We start from the raw sequence: 25,026 nt of genomic DNA on the forward strand, positions 1-25,026 counted from the left end.
ATTTTTGTATCTATGTTCATCAGTGATATTGGCCTGTAGTTTTCCTTTTTTGTGTTGTCCTTTTCAGGCTTTGGTATCAGAGTGATGTTGGCCTCATAGAATGAGTTAGGAAGCATTCTATCTTCCTTAATTTTTTGGAATAGCTTGAGAAGAATAGATATTAAATCCTCTCTGAAAGTTTAGTAGAATTCTCTAGGGAAGCCATCTGATCCTGGGCTTTTATTTTGGGGTATGCTTTTGGTTACTATTTCAATCTCTTTCCTTGTGATTGGTCTATTCAGATTCTCCATTTCTTCTTGATTCAGCTTTGGGAGATTGTAAGAGTCTAAGAATTTATCCATTTCTTCTAGATTGTTGTTGGCTTATAGCTTTTTGTAGTAGTCTCTTATAATCCTTGTATTTCTGTGGTATCCATTATTATTTCTCTGCTTTCATTTCTAATTTTATTTATCTGAGCTTTCTCTCTTTTTTTTCTTTGTAAGTCTGGCTAGGGATTTGTCAATTTCATTTATCTTCTCAAAGAACCAGCTCTTTGTTTCATTGATCCTTTCTACTGCGTTTTTTGTTTCAATTGCATTTATTTCTGCTGTGATTTTTATTATTTCTCCTTCTGCTGACTTTGGGATTTGTTTGTTTTTCTTTTTCTAATTCAGTCAGGAGTAGTTTGAGATTGCTTATTTGGGATTTTTCTTGTTTGTTAAGGTGAGCCTGTATTCCAATGAATTTCCCTCTTGGTACTGCTTTTGCTATATACCATATGAGTTGGTATGGTATGTTTTCATTTTCATTTGTCTTCAGATTTTTTTCTTTCTTTCTTTCTTTTTTTTTGAGGAAGATAAGCCTGAGCTAACATCTACCACCAATCCTCCTCTTTTTTGCTGAGGAAGACTGGCCCTGAGCTAACATCCGTGCCCATTTTCCTCAACTTTGTATGTGGGATGCCTGCCACAGCAGGATATTTTCGCTTGATAGACTATTCTTGGCTGAAAGGTTTTGTCCTTCAAGGATTTGAATATGTCATTCCAGTCTCTCCTAGCCTGTAAGGTTTCTGCAGAGAAATCTGCTAAAAGCCTGATAGGGGTTCCTGTGTAGGTTATTTTGTTGTGCCTTGCAGCCATTAGTATTTTTTCTTTGTGATTCACTTTTGCCAGTTTCACCACTGTATGCATTGCTGTGGGTCTTTTTACATTGACATATTTAGGAGATCTGGTAACTTCTTTCACATGGATTTCCATCCCCTTCCCCAGGTTTGGGAAGTTCTCTGCTATTATTTCTTTGCTTTCTACTCCATTCTCCTTCTCTTCTCCCTTTTGAATACCTATAATTCTTATGTTGCATTTCCTAATTGAGTCAGACAGTTCTCAGAGACTTTCTTCATTTCTTTCTAGTCTTAGTTCTCTCTCCTGTATCTGGAGCATTTCTTTATGTCTATCCTCGATTATGCTGATTCACTCCTCTGTGACATCCGCACGAGCATTCAGAGAATCCATATTTTGTTTTATCTCATTGATTGTGTCTTTCAGTTCCAATATTTCTGATTGAATTCGTCTTTATAGTTTCAATCTCTTTTGTGAAGTAGCTCCTGAACTCATTGAATTGTTTCTCTACATTCTCTTTTAGCTCATTGATTTTTTTTGATGATAGCTATTTTGAATTCTCTGTTATTAGATTACATCTTTCTATATATTCAGGACTGATTTATTGGTACTTGACATTTTCTCTATAGCCTAGAGATTTAATATAATTTTTGATACTTCTATAGGCTGTGCCTTTGTTCTTTTGCATCCTGGTATTATTTGGTCGCAGTTACCACCTGTCACCACTGGTTGTGGGTCAAGAGCTGCATACCCTGAGCCCTCTGGGTCTGCTAGGATCCAAAGCACTGGAAACACTGCTGAGTGGAGGGGCAGGGAGGGACGCTTTCTTCTGTGTACTCTCGTGGGCTTACTCACTGCTCTCGCTATCTGCTCGCTTGGGATGTTGACTTGATAAGGTCACCCCCACCCAACAGCTTTCACCTCGGTAGGGGGTTCCCCCTAGACTTCGAGGAACCTCAGGGATCTTTGATGTTCTGCAAATGAGCATCCCCTCCTCCCTTCCATACCTCTTGGAGGCTGCACGCAGTCCCAGATCACAGTCTTTTTTTGGGGAGGGAGCAATGTTTCCCCTTACCCTGTTTCACCTCCTCTGAGGGGCACTCTAGCCTCTCTAACCTCCAACGTATGGTTGCATGGGTCTCTCAGACGTCTTTTGTGTTGTGTGGATGTCCTCTGTTGGAGTGTGAATATCTTTTTCATTGTATCATGGAGGTGAGAGATTGCCAAGAGAATTCGCTCTGCCATGATGCTGATGTCACTCTCTATTTCACTTATTTTATGCTATTTTTGGCCATTCAGGGTTTTTTGGTAATTTTTTTGCCAGTTTGCCTTTTTAATTTCTGTGTTCTGAATTTCCTTCATTGGGTGGAAAGTTTTCTCAAATCCTTAGATTAGATAAATAGGCAGAGAACAGACACATGTATGCATGCAAGTACGTGCACACATGCATATATACAAAGTCTTTAGTCTATCTGGAATTCTAAAAATATTTTTCTTGGTTATTCTTAGACAATTATTATTCCAAACAAATTTTAAGTTCATTTTATCTAATTGGGTATTGTGATTAGAATTGTATTCAATTTATATGTTGATTTTTGTAGTATCATTTTTATGCTATTAAATTCGAGATTTTAAGTCTGTCTTTCTATTTGCACCAATCTCATTTTGTGTTTGCCAGTAACATTTTGTTTTCTTCATTTAATTTCTAAACTTCTTTGGTAAATTTATTCTTATATAATGTTTATATTTTTGTCTTTATTATGATGATATATTTTTTCCATTTCCCTTTCTGTGTTCTTATTTCTAGTTAAAATAAAGCTATTCATTCTTTTTGTCTATCTATGTAAAATTTTATATCCAAACTCCTTACTGAATTATTTTATTAAATCTATTAAATTTTTTCCCTTGACATCTTAGATATTCCAGATTTGCAGCTTATATCATCAGTATAAGAAATAGTTTTTTGTTTAATATTATTCTCATTATTCCTTTTTCTTCTTGCTGTATTTGTTAGACACCCCAAAGCAATCTTTAATAATAATGATGCTCTCTGGCATCCTTGTTCCTTATCTTAATAGACATGATTTTATAGCAGAATGGTAAGGCTGAATGAGCAAAAACACAATCAATTTGTTGATGAAGCTTGTTGAAGGAAAGATATTCCAAAACATGCACAGCACTATAGTTTTATCCTCTGTTGACTAGGAAGAAATAAGAGGTAAAACAACTCACACATAGCTGTATACAATTTTTTTTTCCTAAGGAAGTTAACTGAACCAGGGGCAGTTCTGCTACCCAGTGTTATGTCTAGTAGGACAGCAGGCAACACAAAGGGCCCACTTGACTTTAGTGATAATGAATTGAAATCGAGACCAATGAGCAAGGATCTCTGTTTTTATCCACTCATTTCAGCCATGTGTGTGCAGACATAGTAGGCAGAAAATTGAATTTATGTGGAGTTTGGATTTTGGCATGTGAGTACAATGAGTTGAGGATGTATGCAAGAGAAAGATTATAATGACAGACTTTAGATGGATTTTAATGGGGGTGATGGGGAGAGAAAATTTGGCAAGATCAATGTGGTGTAGATACTGGTGGGGTAACATTTTTTAGAGTTGGGGTAGTAGAGGGAGCTAAGTGGAAAAATAAGATGTTAGAAATTAGAAGGTGAAATATTTAACACAACACTTTTAGGAGCTGAACTTAATGGCAGGGTCTCCAAGTTATGACCATTAGAGTGACTGAGGTACGGTAAAGATAAGATCGTCAGAGAGGAACTGAAAAGCCCAAATACTGGAAGAATTATTGACATACGTATGGAAATCAACTAACTTAGTTAAGACAGAATTAGTGTTGGGGCAATCTCCTGACAGTGAGCTAAAAAGTAACATCTTCAAGGAATGAACGGGAGTGACCTGGGGGTCTTGTTCTGAAGTAAATCCATTCTCTTTTGGCATCAATTAAAAATATGGGCAGTTTCTGACAATTCGAAGTAATTAGCAATTACCAGAAACAAGCAAAAATAATTAGGTAATAATTTTAAAATATACCATTTTAAAAATACCATTCTGACACATATATCAGTTTCATTGAAAGGAAAAAGTAAACTGTATATTAACTACCTTAGAAATCATTATGTATAATTAAGATGAAATTCAGCTATCATCTACTTTAAACATTTATTAATTTCTAATACATAACAGAGCTTAACCAGTAATTTCTTGTTGTAAAAATACAGTTACTGAACTTTGCTGTAAATGCTGTTACAAATAAAATTCAAGTCGTTTTGAGAATGTAGTATGATTTTTTTCCTTTTTTGTTGTTTCAGAGATTTCTCCTGATGAGGAGAATTACAAACCTTTTATTACTGGAGAAGAAAAAGTAAAATCTATTTCACTTGAAATGAACCCATTAGCTACTGTTGATTCTTCTGTTGAGACAAATAGTCCAAAGTTTAATGAGGCATCTCCACAGACATCATTGAAATCAGAAGGGAATTTGGATGGTACGTTTTAATTGGTCAAAATGAGCAATATTTGATTTAATAATACTGTAGTTTCTTCTTTATAAACAGCTCTTCATAAACAAATCATCGAAATATGTGTATATGTTTGGGTGATTCATCTCAAATTAGGTTCACTATTTTTGTACTTTTAGTAACAGGTCTGTTTTTTTTTATTGCTACGTAATAAATCATACCAAAACTTAGTGTTAAAACAATAATCGTTTTATTATATCTCATGATTTTGTGTGTCAGGAATGAGTCAAGGCTTGGCTAATGTGAGTTTTCTAATCCATGTGCTTTTGTCTCTGGGATCACTTGCTGATATTCAGCTGGCAGCCAGGCTGGTCTGATGGGTCCAAGATGGCTTAACTGGTGTCTTGTCAGGTACAGCTAGAGGGTTGGGCTAAGCCGGGCCCCTCTCCCTCTTCTTATATGGTGGCCCAGGGCACACAGATACTAGGTAAAAGTTGCTTATACTCTTAAAAGCTAGTGTCAGAACTGGCACAATATCACTTCCACTATACATCCTTGGTCAAAGCAGTCACAGGCCAGCCTGAATTCAAAGGGAGGCAAAACAGACCCCACCTCTCAAAGGTGAGACTGTTAAAGAATTTGCAGCCATCTTTAATCTGTCGTAATCTGCTATTTGACCAAAAATTACTTACGTTCTCCCCCATGTGAAATACATTTACCCTTTCTCAAACCCTCATCTTATTATGACATTGGCTCAAAGTCTGAAGATGTTGTTATCAACGTCAGTCCTATGCACAGATGAATTTCCTTGGGTACAGTTCTTTGAGTACAGTTACTCTCGGTCTGAAGACCTATAAGTAAAAAAGGAAGTTACTTGCCTTCTATATACCTAAGATAAAATGGTGAAACAGGAATAGAGACTCCTTTTCAAAAAAAAGGAAAATGGGAAGCACATAGCGATCGTTGCTCCATAGAAATTCTGAAATCCAGCCAGGAGTAGCATTGAGAGGTTGCTTCCTTTATACCAAAAGTTGGGGTCCTCAAGGGCTCTTCTCTTACAACTGTGTCTTTTCCCTTCAATCCAAGCTGGTGGTGCTTCTGCAAGTAAAATTTTCTTAATTTGTGGATTTTGTATGAATATTACTGATATTCACGATATTAGACAAAAACCACTTTTTTTTTTTTGAGACTGGCCATTCTTTGCCTTGAGTTGTCTGTGAAGATGCTGTGAGATAGTACACTTGAGATTCTTAGAAATCCTTTTGTCCAGCAAAGAGAGTCTGTGAGACATGCTGTTAAATCTTTCTGTGCCATAACAAAAGGTCTTATGGTCACACCCTTCATTTTTGCCATGAAACCGCATTTTACTGCCCTAAAATTAGTGTTTATCATGAGGCCATGTCTTCCCTTGAGAAGCTTTTGTTGCCTAAAAGGCATTATCTTGGGCTTCTCTTCTAATGTCTGCTCATAAACTAAACAGTTCTTTCTTCAATTTCTCTCTTCCTGTACTTTATCAGAGGCTACTAGAAGCTAGCTGTTATTTTCAACATTCTGCTTAGATAGCTCCTTAGCCAGGTCATTGAACCTATTAGGTACCTTTCTATTGTCTTTGTTATCACAGGTACCAAATTTTCTGCCACTATATAACAAAAATTACATTTTCTCCAGCCTCCAATAACTTTTTTTCACTGGCTAGTGTCTCACCAACAGAGTCCTTGAAGCCCTTTCAACTTTTGCCTGCTGCCCACTTCCAAAACCAGCGCACATGTTTTAGGCTTTTGTTATGTCAGCACCTCGTTTTCAGATAGAAAATTCTGATTCAGTCATCTATTTCTGCAAAACAAATTACTCCCCAAACTTAAAATAACTACTTTATTTTATGTCTCACTTTTGTGGGTTAAAAATTGGGAAGGGTCTTCTCTTCCTCTTCCATGTGGCATCAGCTGGTATCACTCAGTGGTATTCAGCTGTCAGCTGGGCTTATTTTGGGTACAAGTTGATGTCACTCCCATCCATGCATGGTGACTTGACAGGGATCGGCTGGACTTGTTCAGCTGGGTCCCTCGCCTTCATTTTAGTCTCAGGGCCTTGCCGCATGGTCTTTCTAAAATAGCTAAACTTTTTTCTTGGTGGCTTACGTTTCCAGATTCCAAGGTAGAAGCTGCCAGTTCTCTGAAAGGCTAGACCTGAGACTGGCATTGGAACACTTCAGCTGTGCTCGATTGGTCAAGGCAATCACAATGGCAGCCCGAATTCAAAGAGAGAGGAAACAGAGCCCCACTCTAGATGAGAGGACTATCAGAGACCTTTCTATATGTGTGACCGCCTTTACTTCACCACAGTAACTTAAATAGTCTTATTCATTAGAATCATAGTTAGTAGATATCTTTTGCCTTTTCTTTAAAAAAAAACAAAACTCTGTTAGGCATATAATAGAGGCTATATAGCCTAGTGCAAGAGTCGGCAAATTTTTTCTACAAAGAGCCACATAGTAAATATTTTAGACTTTGCAGCCAGAACAGTCACAAATATAGTTTGTAGAATGAGTCATGTTGAAATGGCTTAAGGTACTAGAGAACGATTATTCATTAAAAAATAAATAAAAAAGATTTCCCCTGCCCCAAGTGCTTACCTTATATAAGTGACCACAAAAAAATCGTTTTACTGAAAGATAGAAACTTTAAGGATTGGTACAATATCGATTATCTTTCTAAATAGGACAGCTCATTGGAAACTTTTAAAATAGATAAGGAAAGATTATCTGGATTTCAGGAAAAAAGAGGCGGTGATGGTGGCTTAAACAAGATAGTATTAATAATCTGACATGGAGAGGAAAAAGAGGAGTTCACAGATGAAGGAAGAAACTCTCTTTTTATTCCTATATACTTTCAGAAAAGATCTACCAGGTATAATGTGAGCCACCACCAGTAAACAGACGTAGCACCCTAATCATTAACTATTTGAGGGTCTAGGAAAATAGATTTAGTGCACTTCAGTTATGTTCTCAATATCATTGTAAAAGTACAGGTTAATAGAATTTGTTTTCTTTTTTGGTTGAAAGATTTTGATGATCGAACTTTCCTGTCAGTTACTAATCAATGATATTACAGTCTATTCTCCTTCCATATTTCTAACCACAGATATCGTTATTCTTTCAACTTGTTTTTATCCCTTCTTTAAAGCAATTTACATGTTACTGAAATTTTAATGAAGAGAAAATTTTGTGTAATAATGAAAAATATAGGGTGTACAATATTTCTTTTGGGTGTTTTTACTACAGTGAAAATGCAAAGGGAAAGTCTATCATTTCAGAAATAATTGAACTAGAGAGTTAACACAGTAACAAGGTTAAAGATCTAGAGATAAAATATTTAATTTTTTCTGTTATAATTAACATATTCGCCTAAAACTAGGTGATGGTAATTTACGGAAAATTTATTCAGTTTTCTCTAAACGAATTTTGCTTCAAAATATGTTTTTTGTGATGTTTTTGCTTTTCAGAACCTGATGACTTGGAAACGGAAGTTCTACAAGAGCCAAGTGGAGTCAACAAAGATGGTAGCTTGCCATGCACTGTTATCGACGTGTGGATTAGTGAGATAAAAGAAACAAAGGAAACAGAGTATGTTGCCTCTTTTTTTTTAATTTTTAATTTTTTTAATTGCAGTAACATTGGATTATAACATTATATAGCTTTCAGATATACATCGTAATATATCTCGAATTCTGTGTAGATTACATCATGTTTCCCACCCAAAAACTAATTATAGTGCATCCCCTCACATGTGAGCCTAATCACCCCTTTTGCCCTCCCTTGTCCCCCTTCCCCTTTGGTAACCACCAGTCCAATCTCCATTGCTATGTGTGTGTTTGTCGCTGTTTTTATCTTCTACTTATGAGTGAGATCATATGGTATTTGACTTTCTCCCTCTGACTAATTTTGCTTAGCATACTACCCTGAAGGGCCATCCATCTTGTCACAAATGGCCGAATTTCATCATTTGTTATGGCTGAGTAGTATTCCATCATATATAAATACTACATCTTCTTTATACATTCGTCCCTTGATAGGCACCTAGGTTGCTTCCAAGTCTTGGCTATTGTGAATAATGCTGCAGTGAACATAGGGGTGCATGTATCTTTATGCCTTTGCATTTTCAAGTTCTTTGGATAAATACCCAGCAGTGGGATAGCTGAATCATATGGTAGATCTATTCTTAATTTTCTGAGGAAACTCCATACTGCTTTCCATAGTGGCTGCACCAGTTTACACTCCCACCAGCAGTGTACAAGGGCTCCCTTCTCTCCACATCCTCTCCAACATTTGTTGTTTCCCATCTTGTTAATTATAGCTATTCTGACCGAAGTGTTACCTCTTTTTTTTACGTTTCAAAACCTGGGTCCCTTTTTATAAGACCTTTTTAAGATGTACTCTAATAACCTAATATTGCATTCAATCCTATTATATTACGGTATTAAAAAATTTAATTTTTGAATAGATACTACGTTCATGGGGCTCAGCAATCAACTAGTATATAAGGAAAGAATGTATGAAACCTCCTGTTTTCCCTACAGCCTTGCCAAACTTTTATCACCAAAGTTTTGATTTTTACCAATCTGATAGGTAAAAAATAGGATCTCTGTTTGGTGTCTTAATCTCTCTCTTATTGTGGTAAAGTTGAGCACACCTTTTCAAATGTTTAAGTTTTCTTTGTATTTCCTTTTCTGTAAGTTCTCTGTTTAAATCTTTGACTCATTTTTAAAATTTAGTTGTTGGTCTTTTATAAATTAGTAAGAAATCTTTAAATAGTAGAGATATTTTCCCTGGTTATTATTTAAATTGCAACTATTTTTTCCCTCTTGGTCATTTATGTTTCTTTTTTTTTTTGCTGTGCAGAAGTGTTTTTTTTTAAGTTGTCATCTTTACCTGAATTTTGGTAATTATTCAGAGAAGCTTTGTTCTTTCTAAGGTTATCAAAGAATTTTTCAATCTTTTCTTCTAGTACTTTTATGTAGGTACTTTTTATATTTAAGCCTTTGATCTGTTTGCAGTTTAACTTGGTGTATGGATTCTGGTTTTCTTCCAGATAGCTACCCAATAGTTCCAGTTTCATTTATTAAAAAGTCCATCTTTCCTACACAGATTTAAAATGCCATTTTTAGTATGTACTGAATTTTCTTAATTATTTGAAATTCTTGTACTTTTTTTTCCTGTTCCATTGGCCTTTATTCAGTATGCTGGTACATACTGTTTTAATTAAAATGTAAAATATATTTTAAGATCATTTAAGGCTAATTCATTTTCATTGCTTTTCCTTTTTGTTTTTCCTGACTATTCTTGCTTGTGTAATTTTTTATCTCAATTTAGAACTTATTAAATTTAGCCCACCTTCCCCTAACCTCCCCCAAAAGATCAATTGGTATTTTATCAGGATGTTAAATTCATAAATTAACATGGGGAAAATCAACATGCTATGTTCTTCCTGTCCAAGAAGCACATGATAGGCCTTTCTTTTTGATCAAGTTTTGGAGTTTCCTTTATCTAGGTTTTACACTTTTATTGGTAAGCTTATTCCCAGGTATATTATCTTTTGTTTGATGTTATAAATGGTGCCCATTCTCCTATGAGATCTTGTAACTAAAAGGTTGTATATATTAAAACTGTAGATTTCTTTATATTGGTTTTGTATCCCTCTGTCTTATTGATTTCTACTATTGTTCATGATAGCTTTTCAGTTGAATCTTTCGTATTTTTCAGATACACAATCACATCATATGAAAATAGTGATGGCTTTATGTCTTTTCAATTTTTTTAACACTGGTTTCTTTCTCTCCAATTGCTTTGGTTAGTACATTATATACAATGTTAAATATTAGAAATGGGGGGTGTCTTTGTCCTGTTCTTGACTTTACTGAAGATAATTTTAATGTTAACCCTAAACTAGGCATGACTCTACTTTTTAGCTGAGTTAGGTATCTATTCATATTTTACTGATTAAAAAAAAATCAGGAATGGGTTTTGTCAAATGACTTTTCAACCTCTATGGAACCATTCATATAAATGTTTTCTCTTATCTATTGCTGTAATGAATTATAGTAATAGATTACTTAATATTGAACCATCTTGCGTACCTTAAATAAACTCTGCTTGGTCTTGATATGTTATTATTTTAATGTACTTCTGTTTGCTAATACTTTATTTTAGGATTTTTGTATTAATACTTGCAAGAGTCACCTGTAGTTCCCTTTTGTTATGGGAAATCATTGTCGTATTTCGGTATTCTTGTTATGCTTTCTTCATAAAAAGTAACAAAGTTCCTTCCTTTACCATGTTTTATTGCAGGGATTGTCAGACATTTTCTGTAAAGGGCCAGATAGTAAGTATTTTAGGCTATGTAGGCCATATGATCTGTGATGCAGCTATTCAATTCTGTCTTTGTACTACAATAGCAGTCATAGTTAATACATAAACAGTAGAGTGGCTGTTCCAATACAATTTATCTATAAAAACAGGTAGTGGTCTGGACTTGGGCATTGACATAAAGAAGCATATGCAAGAAAATTTATTGCAGTAGAATCATGGCAAATAATTTAAAAAAGTTTAATCATTGATAAGAAAGTGGTTAAAAGTACTGTTGTGTTTCTGTATACTGCATCATGGATAGTATGCAGCACTTAAAAGAATAAAATGGAACTCCATGTATTAATATGAAAATATGTCCAAAATATCGAATGATTAATGAAATAAAATTATATTGAATAAAAAAGCATTTCCATATATTAGAATGATACTATGATAATTCTATGTAAAATTATTATATATGTACTCATGTATATGTAAATTTAAAGAAGAAGTGTGGTAAGATGTACACCCAACTGATATTAGTAAAGGCAACTAGGATTTGAGTGGTTAGGGAAATCCTTAGAAGAAACATTACTTTTTTTAAAATTTAGGTAAAATTCATATAACATAAAATTTATCATTTTAACCATTTTAAAGTGTGCAGTTCAGTACATTCGGTACACAACATTCGTAGTGTTGTGTAACCATTACCACTATATGGTTCCAGAATATTTTCATCACTGCAAAAGGAAACACTGTACCCATTAAGCAGCCACTCCCTCTTTTCCCCTCTCCTGAGTCCCTAGCAGCCGTTAATCTGCTTTATGTCTCTATGGATTTGCCTATTCTGGATATTTCACATGGAATCATACAATGTGTGCCTTTTTGTATCTGGCTTTTTTGACCTAGCTTAATGTCTTCAAAGTTCATCTGTGTCGTGGAATGTATTAGTTCTTCATTTCTTTTTATGGCTGAGTAATCCATTATATGAATATACCATATATTTTTGTCTGTTCATCAGTTGATGGACATTCAGCAGATGGTGATGGTTCATTTCCAGTGTTGTTTCTACCTCTTGGCTATTGTGAATAGTACTTCTGTGAACATTTTGTGTACAAGTTTCCATTTGAAGACCTGAATTCAGTTTTTTTGGTGTATATCTAGGAGCAGAATTGCTGTGGCATGTGGTAATTCTGTTTAACTTTTTGAGGAACCAACGAACGTTGCATTTTGAATGAAGAAATGTACTACATATATGATTAAAAAAAACTTTAAAAAACAAACATGGAAAATTGTTCAAAATTTAAAACTGAAAAATTTAAAAGTTATTTAAATTTTAGATGGATTAAAAAGTATTAAGAAAATAAAAACTTCCTGTAAACCAAACCCCCAGAGATAAGTTATTGCCCTCTAATCACCAGTGATTAAAAGGAGCAGGCATCAAGCACGCTAAAAAGTAGCTCACAGTGCCTTGCTTAACCACACCCCCATGGGAGATAGCAGTGATAAAAATTAAGACAAAAATGAAACTTTGACTAAGTTTCATTAATTAGGGCTGGTAAATTTCATGCCAGCCACCACAGTCATATGTTTAACCCAAATTAATAAAACTCCAGCATAAAGCATGTTAAAGATATAGTTATAATAAAATTAAAACTTAATTAAGCTATAACTAAAATAATAATAAACTATGAAAATGACTTTAATATTTTCGACTACATTACATGATAGCTAAGACCCAGACTGGGATTAGGTATCCCACTATGCTTAGCCCTAAACCCAAATAATTATTTTAACAAAATTACTCACAAGATGCTACTAAGCAACAACCTAAAACTCAAAGGATTTGGCATTGCTTTAGATCTTCCTATAGGAGCCTGTTCTATAATTGGTAAACCCTGATAAACCTTACTGACCCTTGCTAATACTGCCTATATACCACCATCTTCAGCAAACCCTGAAAAGGATTGTAGTAAACATTTGGTAAGCGTAAATATTAGGCCTAAAAGCATTAGGTCAAGATGTAGCTTATGGGATGGAGAGAAATGGGCTACATTTTCTCTTTTAAGAACATTACATGAAAGTCTTTATGAAGTTAAAAGCTAAAAGAGGATTTAGTAGTAAATTAAGAACAGAGAGCTTAATTAGGCCGTGAAACACGCACACACCTGCCATCACCCTCCTCAAATGTCATAAACCTACAGCATAATGTATTAATAAGTACGAAATATATAAGAGGAGTTGTAATAAGGTGAGCACACTGGAAAGTGGGCTTGGATATATCAAAGTGCAGCTTAAACAAAGCACCTAGTTTACACCCAGGAGATGTCGTATTAAATGGCCGCTTTGAACTAAAGCTAGCCCAAACTTACCAAATTCGACTATTATAAATAAATAAAACATTTGCTCAAAATTAAAGTATAGGGTACGGAGGGGGAAGTGGTGTACCCACAACATGACTAACAAAAATGTACAACTGAAATCTCACAAGGTTGTAATCTATCATAACATTAATAAAAAAAAAAAAAAAAAAAAAAAAAAAAAAAATAAAGTATAGGCGATAGAAATTTTAATTGGCGCTGTGAGTAAATGATGAAAGAAGTATTAAACAGCAAAGTTTACTCCTTTTACCTTTTACATAATGATTTAACTAGAACAGTTTAACAGAGAACTTAAGCTAAATACCCTGAAACCAGATGAGCTACCTATGAACAGTTTTAAAGAACAAACTCATCTATGTAGCAAAAGAAAAGATTTATAGGTAGAGGTGAAAAGCCTAATGAGCCTGGTGATAGCTGATTATCTAGAATAGAATTTTAGTTCAAATTTAAATTTAACTGAAGAAATAGCAATTCTAATATAAATTTAAATGCTCGTCTAAAAGGGTACAGCCTTTGAGAAGCGGGATACGTCCTTAGACAGTAAGTATAAAACACCATAGTAGGCCTGAAAGCAGTCATCAGTTAAGAAAGCGTTCAAGCTCAACAACGCACTTAATTCCAACAATGAAAACCAACTCTAATCTAATACTGGATTAGTCTATTAATTAATAGAAACAGTATCGTTAATATGAGTAACAAGAATCCTCTCTCATTGCATGAGCTTTTATCAGAACGAATAAGCACTGATACTTAACAGCAAGATAAATCTAACCCAGTAATAAATCATTTTTTGAACTAATTGTTAACCCAACAGAGGTATGCTTTTAAGGAAAGGTTTAAAAAAGTAAAAGGAACTCAGCAAACACATACCCCATCTATTTACCAAAAACATCACCTCTGGCATTTCTAGTGTTGTTCAGTGACATCTGTTTATTGGCTGTGGTATCCTGACTGTGCAAAGGAAGCATAATCACTTGTTCTCGAAATAAGGGCTTGTATGGATAACCACATGAGGGTTTTACTGTCCCTTACTTTTTAATCAGTGAAATTCATCTTCCCATAAAGAGGTAAGAATGACATGGTAAGACGCGAAGACCCTATGGAGTTTTAATTAACTAGTCCATAAAGAACAAAAATTAACCAAATTTAAGGGATAACGAAACTTTAAATGGACGAACAGTTTTGGTTGGGGTGACCTTGGAGAATAAAATAAGCTCCAAGTGATTAAAATCTAGACCAACTAGTCAAAATATTTTATCACCTATTGATCCAAGATATTGAACAAGTTACCTTAGGGATAACAGCGCAGTTCTATTCTAGAGTTCGTATCAACAATAGGATTTACAACCTCGATGTTGGATCAGGGCGTCTCAGTTGTGTAACTGCTATTAATGGTTTGTTTGTTCACTGATTAAAGTCCTGTGTGATCTGAGTTCAGACTGGAGTAATCCAGGTCATTTTCTATCTGTTCTACATTTCTCCCAGTATGAAAGGGCAAGAGAAATAAGGCCCACTTTACAAAAGCACCTTCAAACTATAGATGATGTAATCTCAATCTAAATAATTTATGCCCAGCTCTGCTCAAGAACAGGGTTTAGTATGATGACAGAGCCCGGTAATTGCCTAAAACTTAAACCATTTTTTACCAGAGGTTCAATTTCTCTTCCTAACAAGATGTTCATAATAGCATTCTCCTATTAATTATCTCTATTCAACAGCCACTAACGTCATCAACATCCATATTTATTATTGCACCAATCCTGGCCTTCACCCTAGCACAAACAATATGAATTGCACTACCCATACCGTACTACTAATTAATGTAAACCCAAGAGTACTATTAATATTAGCCATATCAAGCCTAGATGTTTATTCCATTCTCTGATCAGGCTGAGTTTCAAATTCAAAATATGCATTAATTAGAGCCCTACAAGCAGTAGCATAAACAATTTCATGTGAAGTAACATTAGCAATAATTCTACTATCAGTCCTACTAATAAATGGATCATTCATGCTTTCAACATTAATCATTACCCAAGAATACTTATGGCTAATTTTTCTGTCTTGACCACTAGCTATTATATGATTTATCTCAACCCTAACTGAAACCAGCTGAAGAAACCAAGCCTTATTTCTGAAAGTTTCTCATTCATTCATCTAGGTTGGGGCCTGAGAATTTGCATTTCTAACAAGTTTCCATTTGCTGCTGATGTCTAGGAGCCATGCTTTGGGAACCACTGTTATAAGAAATGGTGTGGCTGGTTGCTGTGAATGATTATGATTGGTGAAGATTTGAAAGGGGTGAAAAATACAATGTGCTTATGAGAAAAAGTATACATAAAAATGAGAAAAATATTTGCAAGAGACATCACAGGATGCTGGTGAATTTGTGTTTCATTTTTTTCTATTTGAGAGTGCTTTTATTTCTAGTAAACTGAGTTGGGGTTTTTTTGCCACTGGTTTATCTCTGCAGCAGGTTGGAAGATAGGATCAACATTCAGCAAAATGAAGTTTCTGAAGATGGAATTCTGAGGAATTTGGATCAGCTTAGTGAAGTTCATATGGGTAAGCATCATATTGGTCTGATTATTTTCTGGAAGATTTTTAACACTAACCTGTTTTATTTGGACAATATGTTAATACAAATCATTCCTTATCAGTCACACCAATCATTTAAAAAACATAATAGGCATAGAGCACTGGACTCTGCATTTATAAGCCTGGATTGTTTGGCAACGTGGGCAGTAAAACTTTTAGGTCAGTTGTTTTATTGAATGGCCTTGCCAAAACTAAGCCAATATGCTAAGGACATTAAATAAGTTGTCTTCTTGTTTTTAATAGTATTAATTAAAATTTAAGAAGTATAATTTTTTTCTTTCTAGCCTATAGGAACAAAGATAAACTGGAACTAAATATGACTGTCTAAACAGTATTTTTTCACACTTCCTTGCATTTGCATCTATATTTTAGAACTTCCAAGATAAGGGACATAGATAGCATATTAAATCTGCTTTCTGAAAATAAAACATTATATTCTGTTAAAGATTATTTATAAGGTAATACAATCACGGATATATTTTGATTTTGTTTTTCTGATAAACATGGAGTTTTTTGCTAGAATTAGTGTTAAATACTATGCTTTTTCAGTATCACTTAGAACTCTGAGAACTATACAGACTTACCACATAATCTTTCCTTTATACCACAGAACCTGGAATAGATGATTCCCAGCACTCTAAATGTGATGTAGATAAATCTATGCAACCAGAACCATTTTTCCATAAAATGGTTCATTCTGAGCACTTGAATGTCGTGTCTCAAATTCAATCAATTCTGTGTTCACCAGAAGAATCCTTTCCACTGCGATCTCGCTCTGATTCACCACCAAAAAGCAAAAACAAGAATTCCTTGCTGATTGGACTTTCAACTGGTCTCTTTGATGCAAACAACCCAAAGGCAAGTATGCTCCTCAAATGGAAAATGTTATCCATTTGATAAACCATTATATTGAATTTTAATCCCTTAAAAACACCAACACATACACACAAACACACATCAAAACAAAAACAAGAAACCTCCATGTTCTGAGATGCTGCAAAGAAATTCCCATTAAGAGTACCACTAGGACAAAGACTGTTTCATTGGCTCCCTATTCAGGATTCTTTTTATAGGGTCTCCTTTTATTTGAGCAAAAGATCCCTCTTACACCCTCTTACACTATCCCCCTTTCTCACTACCCAACCCAACTTCCATTTTTAGCATGAGACTAAGCTTAAGCAAAATGTCTTAAATGGATAGAAGTGCTATATTGCCTAATTTGTACCTAGCAAAATTTTTAATAGATGTTCATATGCACTTTCTGGTAAAAGTCTTCAGACCTCTTATCTTTTCTCACCTGCTGTTTTAAAAATATGTAAACAATTTTTTCTTATTAAGAAATTAGAATGTCAGGGCCAGCCCCATGGCCAAGTGGTTAAGTTCACATGCTCTGCTTCAGCAGGCCAGGGTTTTGCCAGTTTGGATCCTGGGCACAGACATGGCACCACTCATCAGGCCATGCTGTGGTGGTGTCCCACATAGCATAACCAGAAGGACCTACAACTAGAATATACAACTATGTACTGGGAGGGTGTGGGGAGAAGAAGGAAAAAAAAAAAAGATTGGCAACAGTTGTTAGCTCAGGTGCCAATCTCTAAAAAAAAAAGAAACTAGAATGTCCTCTTTATAGGAAACTTAGAAATACAAAGTAAATCACATATCATTTTGTTATACAGGCATACCTCAGAGATAATTGCAGGTTCAGTTCCAGAGCATGGCAATAAAGCAAGTCACACAAATTTTTTGGTTTCCCAATGCATATAAAAGTTCTGTTTACACTATACTGTAGTCTATTAAGTATGCAATAGCATTGTGTCTAAAAAAACAATGTATATACCTTAATTTAAAAATACTTTATTGCTGAAAAATGCTCACCGTCATCTGAACCTTCAGGAGTTGTAAACATTTTGCTGGTAGAGGGTCTTGTAAAAAACGCAGTATCTGCAAAGTGCCATAAGCAAAGTATACCTTAAGTATTACTTTTCATATATATAATTTTTATATATATATAACTTTTTACTAAAATAGGATGTTATGCATACTATTTGTAACCTGCTTTTCTGTTTAATAGTTATTATAAAATGATTACAAATATTATTACAAATAATGTTATTACAAAAATAATATGTTGTCATATGGTCAAATTTTCTTTTATGTCATCTTTAATAATCATCACAAATTCCATTTGTGCTGGTCTATCATAATTTTTTTAGCTAATTTATTTCTATTGTTGGGCTTTGAGGTTTCAATTTTTGATTTTGTAACCACCTACATTTGTATCTTTGTATGTATCCACAATTATTTCCATAAAACAAATTTTTTTGTAAGAGGAATGCAAAAAACTATATTGTATATTACCTGATTTCCCTTCAAGAAACAATCTATAGTACCATCAATAGTGTATGAGAGTTTGTATCCTAAATAGCACCAGCTATTATCATTTACTTAAAAATTGTATATTTAATAAATGAGTAATGGTATTAATTTTTTGAAATTTGTATTTCTGTGTTTACCAGTGAGGTTGAACATTTTTCATATATATATACACACATTTTTTTTAAGACAATAACAATCATTTATTTTGCTCACAAATTTGAAAGCGAGACTAGGAATAAGCCAGGTAGTTCTCACTCAGCATTTCTCTCATGAGATTTTTTTTTTCTTTTCAATTATTTTATTGAGGTCATAATGGTTTATAACATTGTATAATTTCAGGTGTACATCATTACCTATCAGTTTCTGTATACACTGCATCCTGCTCACCACCAGTAGTCTAATTTTTATGTGTCACCATACGTATGTGCCCCTTTACTCCTTTTGCTCATGCCCCAACCCCCTTCCCCTCTGGTAATCACTAATCTGTTCTCTTTATCCATGTGTTTGTTTATCTTCCACATATGAGTGAAACCATGCATTGATTTCTCTGTCTTGCTTATTTAGCTTAATATCATACCCTCAAGGTCCATCCATATTGTTGCAAATGGGATGACTTTGTCTTTTTTATGGCTGAGTAGTAGTCCATTGTGTGTATATACCATATCTTCTTTATCCATTCATCAGTTGACAGGCAATTGGGTTGTTTGCATGTCTTAGCTATCGTGAATAATGCTGCAATGAACATAGGGGTGCATAAGTCTCTTTGAATTGTTGATTTTGAGTTCTTTGAACAAATACCCAGTAGTAGGATAACTGAGCCATATAGTATTTCTATTTTTAATTTTTTTGAGAAATCTCCATACTGTTTTCTATAGTAGCTGCACCAGTTTGCATTCCCACCAGCAGTGTACAAGAGTTCCCTTTTCTCCACATTGTCTCCAACACTTGTTATTTTTTGTCTTAGTAATTATGGCCATTCTGACAGGTGTAAGGTGATCTCTTAGTGTACTTTTGATTTTGCACTTCCCTGATAATTAGTGATGTTGAGCATCTTTTCATGTGCCTGTTGGCCATCTGTATATCTTCTTTGGAAAAATGTCTGTTCATATCCTCTGCCCATTTTTGGATCGGGTTGTTTGTTTTGTATATTTAAGTCTGTATATGAATGTATTGCCTGGATTCTTTTGTCCTTGACTGTTTTTTAAATATGTCATTTTGATTTTCAATTTAATTTTCCAGTTGGGTATGTTTTTATTTTATGAAAAATTTTCTTATGCCTCTCTTAAATGTAGAGATTGTTAAATTCTGTCACTTACCTAAAAGCAGTCAGACTTTCAAAGACATAAACTTGGTAATCCTTGGTGGGACATAGAAGGATTATTATATAATTCATGTACGTTCTTTTGTGGTAAAGGTGCATAGCTATCATTAGCACAGGGATTTTTAATAACTTATTGCTGTCTATAAAGTTAATATTCCTTGCATAATACATTTCATTATTTGATTTTTTTCCATGACCTTAGTTCAGCCTTAGTAGTTCTATAGATGTACTTACCCTGGAAGTAAGCACAGCAAAGCAGATTTCATGTAGAGGGAAGGGGCAAGAAAAAACACTAGAAAATCAAAGCAATCTGTAGCCATTTAAGGCGAGGAAAGAAAGCCATACCTGTCTACCCCATAAATCTGTGAGATCATGCAAGTTCATCATTGGGCCAAAATAGTAAATAATCAGTGTTCGTAATGGTGGCCCTGGATCATGAAGAAAAGCTAAAAATTATTTATAAGCATTTATATAATCTGTTTACTAAAATGGGATAATTTAGCTTCCTACAAAGATTTTTGCTAAAAGTTCTTTTTAAAAAACGTTAAGGTAAATTACTTGTGTCCTTGTGTCTGACTTACATAAGAACAGAATTTTGGTTGCCAAATGAAAAAGCTGCTTGTCCTTCCTTTTAAACCTTCCTTACTTTAGGGGATAGTGAATAAGGAATGGAGAGAGACCAGATGTGTTCCACTGCTACTTTTCTGGTCTGTGAATGGAGTGGAAAACTGACTCTCTGAAAACTTGAGAATTTCTTTTCTTGTTAGAGCAAATGTAGGGGTCGGGGGGGGAATATTAATGTGCAATTTACAAAGAGGACCTGTACCTTAAGTGCCTTCTTTTGATTTGCTCAAATATCAATTCTTAGATAATGTTCATAGTTTTTGCCTATGGTAAGTGTTTATAGTGTTTTAATTAATGCTTTAAATCCATTTTTAACCCACTTTATGGTTGAAGTAAGCAGGATATTTGTAGAAGCTATTTTGAGGGCACAATGTTATAGTTTAATTGCAGTGAGCAGAGGCTAAACAAATATACTTATCATAAAGCATTTTGTAGTGTAACTGAGTATTACTAATTTATAATTTTATATGAAAAATACCACAGATGAAAAAGTAAGTTGACAAAATTCTTTCAAGTAGAATTTCATATGAAGTTCTGTCAGTGCAGCTAGTACTTAATTCATTCACTATCTTACTTGATTCTCTTCATTTTTGAGGAAAAAACAGAACTTAACCAACAAGAGAAAATCCAAAGGAAGTATATATTTTTAAAAGAATGTTTTCAGTTTTCCTAAAATGTTGCTCTCCTATTTGATTCATAATGGTATCAAATGCTAGCTGCATAAAATCATGCTACAAAGAATCTAGAAAAAAGTTAGTCTGACCCATAAATGAAGTAAAATCTCAAGCAACGTGTTATGGATGGACAGCTATTTTCAGGAGGATTTCTTTCTATGAGTGTTAAAACTATAGAATATTATTTAAATGACATGAAAAAAATTTAGTAGAATCAGAATTATAGAACTGAAAGGGTTCTTATGTAAAATTTTTCTGACTGAAGATGAATATCCTATTTAAAACTTTAACAGTCTGTCAAGAAGACCATGAACAAAAAGAGTTTTTAATATAGGACAGAAAGCTGTTGGATTGATGGGTGTGTAAACCCATTCCAAGAGGAAGCTTGTCAAATTACACACCACTTGAAATTTCTTTCCAACTATATTATTTTATGTTAGATTATGAAAGGTATTTTATTTAGTGAAAGAAAGAAACTAGAATTGAGATTATTTTACCAGGGCTAAAATTCATCTTGGCCTAAAAAATATTGCACCCTTTTGTGTAGTCTCCTTGTATTTAGATATATAATGCATATATGTTACTTATTTTTATTGATTATCATGTGTCTGGAGAATCTGTTACTGGGTGCATATTTTGCATACTGTGCATTTATAATATACATGGTTCAGACCATTAAAATAATAAACAGGTGAGGCATAAATTCTGCTGACAGTGGGAGATTCAGCAAAAGAAATACTTTCAGTACCATTACTAAGTGCATTAAGAAGCAGTGTAGCTTCACCATCTTGTAGTTCATAACCATTTTTTCCTCTTGAGTGCTATAATATGTAAATTATGTTCAAATAATGGAAATATATTCTTTTTAATTCTCAAAAACAGATTGTACCAATAAAATTGGCCAAGTATATAAATTTTCATTAATATGCTAAACATTGTGTTTTCTTCACAGTCTCCCATCTGGTATAGGGTTCTTATCAGGGCCTTAGGAGTTATATTTCAAATCTCGCAGATTCCTTTAGGGTTAACCCAACCCCGAGTCTTATGTTTATAGATGTTTGTTTCATAGCCCTGTCTATTCATCACATTCTGATTGTTGAAAGGTTGAGGCGCTGATGCTATTCCTATTATCTCTGGTCTTATCCAACACAAATTCAGATTTTAAACACCTCAACTGTGCACTGCTTTTTCCCAACTCATTTTGCTGAATTCCTTCTCACTCTGCTGCTATAAATGATTCTCAGTATGAACATCAAAGTGCCTGTCTCTCTAGCCTTCCATTCTAATGGGAAAGGCTTCACTCACAGTCCATTACTCAGGGAGGCGATGTTAGGCCTTTCTTTGCCCTAATTTGAGGCCCCTGATTTAACCAGTGTTGGTTAGCCAGCAACTCCTAGGACAAAGTGATACAAAGGGCCACCAATTACGTGTGCTGGTGCCTAGCCAAGCTTCAGACTAACTGACTTCAGGATTTGGGCAAAAATATATGGAGAGGGTTGGCCATAGGAAAATGAGAGAAAGACTTAGCAGAGATACCCTGAAAGAGGGACCATATGGGCCATGAGTGAGAAGGAGAGAATTGTCAGTTTCTAGCACTGCCTGATTCCTGACATATTTCCAATTCCATTCCATGTGCATACCCAAGCAGGCACCTCTCCCTACCTTTTTTTTTTTAAGATTTTATTTTTCCGTTTTCTCCCCAAAGCCCCCTGGTACATAGTTATGTATTTTTAGTTGTGGGTCCTTCTAGTTGTGGCATGTGGGACACCACCTCAGCATGGCTTCATGAGCACTGCCATGTCCACGCCCAGGATCCAAACCAGCGAAACCCTGGGCCACGGAAGCAGAGCACACGAACTTAACCACTCAGCCACGGGGCCGGCACCTCTCCCTACCTTTTAAAGGTGACTTTATCTTGAAACCTGTATGTTAAAACCCAAGTATAACTTGCAATTTTAATTTCCTCACTGAAAAAATACTGAGCTGAAATTCAAGTGAATTGGACAAGTCACCTCTGAAGCTTCTAGCTCTAAATATATGATATTATATATATATATATATATATATAAAATTACTGTTAGCTCTAATTTTTTTCTCTCATTTTTATTTTCTGATTGTCTTATTCCTAATAATAAATCTGTTGACTTTTTTTTAGATGTTGAGGACCTGTTCCCTTCCAGATCTCTCAAAATTGTTCGGAACGCTGATGGATGTTCCTACTGTAGGAGATGTACGTCAAGACAATCTTGAAATAGATGAAATTGAAGATGAGCACGTTAAAGACGGACCTTCTGATTCTGAAGACATGTGAGCATGATGTCATTAACAGATGCTAACACTAGCAGATTTCTCAATTTATGTATGTTCTAGAGACGGTGACCTACAGAGATAGTTCTTAAAAATGATCTGTAGCTTTTTCGCTACTGCTTTAACTTTACAACATATTTAAAGTACAGTCATGCAAATTTTGATTTGTATATCTGCCTCTAAATAATATGACTTAATCTCACTTAAGGATTATAAGAAAATAGTTTCTATTTGTGTTCTCTGTCTTATTCACCACTGATCATCCGGCACAATGGCTTGCCACATGGTAAGTGTTTAATATTGGTTAAATGAATGAACGTTAGCAGGATAATGACTATTTAATAGTGTAACACCACATGATAGAAGGATTGCAATGGGAAATTATGAAGTACTTACTACTATACAATTCCTCAGGAAGATAACCAGAAAGCTCCATCCACATCTATCTCCTGCCATGTCTGATTTCAAAATCATGGCAGTGGGGAGTTAGTAAGTAGAATACGTAGTTGTTTGGTTTTATGTGTGTGTACATGTGCTCACATGTGAATTCGGCATGTAACTTAATTGCATTTACAAAATCCCTTTCTTCATGATTCATGGGGAGTCTAGAATCCAGGAGGGAAATTTAACCAACACTCCTGAGAGAGATGGGAAGCGATGGCCCCGTAGACAATAATCCTCCTTCACCACCTAGCAGTCTCTCAGGCCCTCAGACAAATATTACGAACTTTTTAGGGAAATAAAACCATGCTACCCTGGAATACCACTAGCCAGCCCTGGTGGTCTAGCGGTTAAAATTCAACGCTCTCACTGCCCTGGCCCAGGTTCACATCCAGGCAGGGGACCACACCATGCATCTGTCATTTATCATCCTGTGGCAGCTGCATGTTGCTATGAGGCTGACAGCTTTGCCACCAATATTTCAAACACCAACAGGGTCATTCATAGTGGACAGGTTTCAGTGAAGCTTCCTGACTAAGACAGACTAGGAAGAAGGACCTGGCCATCCACTTCCAAAAACATTGGGCATGAAAACTCTATGAAGCATTGTCTGATACAGCGCCAGAAGGTGAGAGGATTGTGCAAAAAGACGAGGCAAGGTTCCATTCTGCTGTACCCAGGGTCACTGTGAGTCTGAATCAACTCAACTGGTACTAACAATGACAAACCCTAGAATAAAGTGTTTGAGAAGGTACAGTGTATCCAAGTCACCAGGAAAATACGTTACATAATATTAGAATTTGTATGATTTAATTTCTAGTTTGAACTTAAGTTTCCGCTCTTAGCTGCCTTTCAATAGAAAGAACTTGTGTTTTGATCTGACTGAAAGCATTATATTAGTCTCACAAATTTTTCCCCTATGATATTTGAGCTGGGCTACTGCATCTGGTACATTTCATTTTCTGTTTTTGTTTTTCTTAAGCCTTGCCCTTTGATTCTTAAGTTTCTAACCAAACTTTATCTTTTAAAAATTGCCATTTTTTTTTTCATTTTTCACAGAGTTCTCTAGATTTTTGCTGGTGCCCTCAAAATTTTGAGGAAAAGTTACCTTTTTATCCTTGTTTTCTTCTGCTTGGCTCTGGCAACCACTAAACTATTCTCTTTGTGTGTTTATCTTCCACATATGAGTGAAATCATATGGTGTTTGTCTTTCTCTGTCTGGCTTATCTTGCTTAACATTCCTACCCTCAAGGTCTATCCGTCTTGTTGCGAATGGGACAGTTTTGTCTTTTTTATGGCTGAGTAGTGTTCCATTGTGTATGTACAGCACATCTTCTTTATCCAGTCATCAGTCACTTGAGTTGCTTCCACATCATGGCTATAGTG

General features: G+C 34.8%; 1 protein-coding gene across 33 annotated transcripts in view; it reads left to right on the forward strand.

Moving 5' to 3' along the window:
- Positions 1 to 25,026, forward strand: part of NEK1 (NIMA related kinase 1) — a 220,222-nt gene that overhangs the window by 175,155 nt on the left and 20,041 nt on the right. For 23 of the 33 annotated variants that reach the window (XM_070611442.1, XM_070611445.1, XM_070611457.1 and 20 more), the window contains 5 exons: positions 4,426 to 4,602; positions 8,077 to 8,197; positions 15,773 to 15,864; positions 16,508 to 16,755; positions 23,048 to 23,199. In XM_070611442.1, the coding sequence (XP_070467543.1) occupies positions 4,426 to 4,602; positions 8,077 to 8,197; positions 15,773 to 15,864; positions 16,508 to 16,755; positions 23,048 to 23,199 (790 nt within the window). The remainder of the gene's footprint in view (positions 1 to 4,425; positions 4,603 to 8,076; positions 8,198 to 15,772; positions 15,865 to 16,507; positions 16,756 to 23,047; positions 23,200 to 25,026) is intronic. The other 10 variants (XM_070611449.1, XM_070611463.1, XM_070611451.1 and 7 more) reach the window with 3 other exon arrangements.

This window comes from Equus przewalskii, chromosome 2 (assembly GCF_037783145.1).
Source record: "Equus przewalskii isolate Varuska chromosome 2, EquPr2, whole genome shotgun sequence".
Lineage (NCBI taxonomy): Eukaryota > Metazoa > Chordata > Mammalia > Perissodactyla > Equidae > Equus > Equus przewalskii.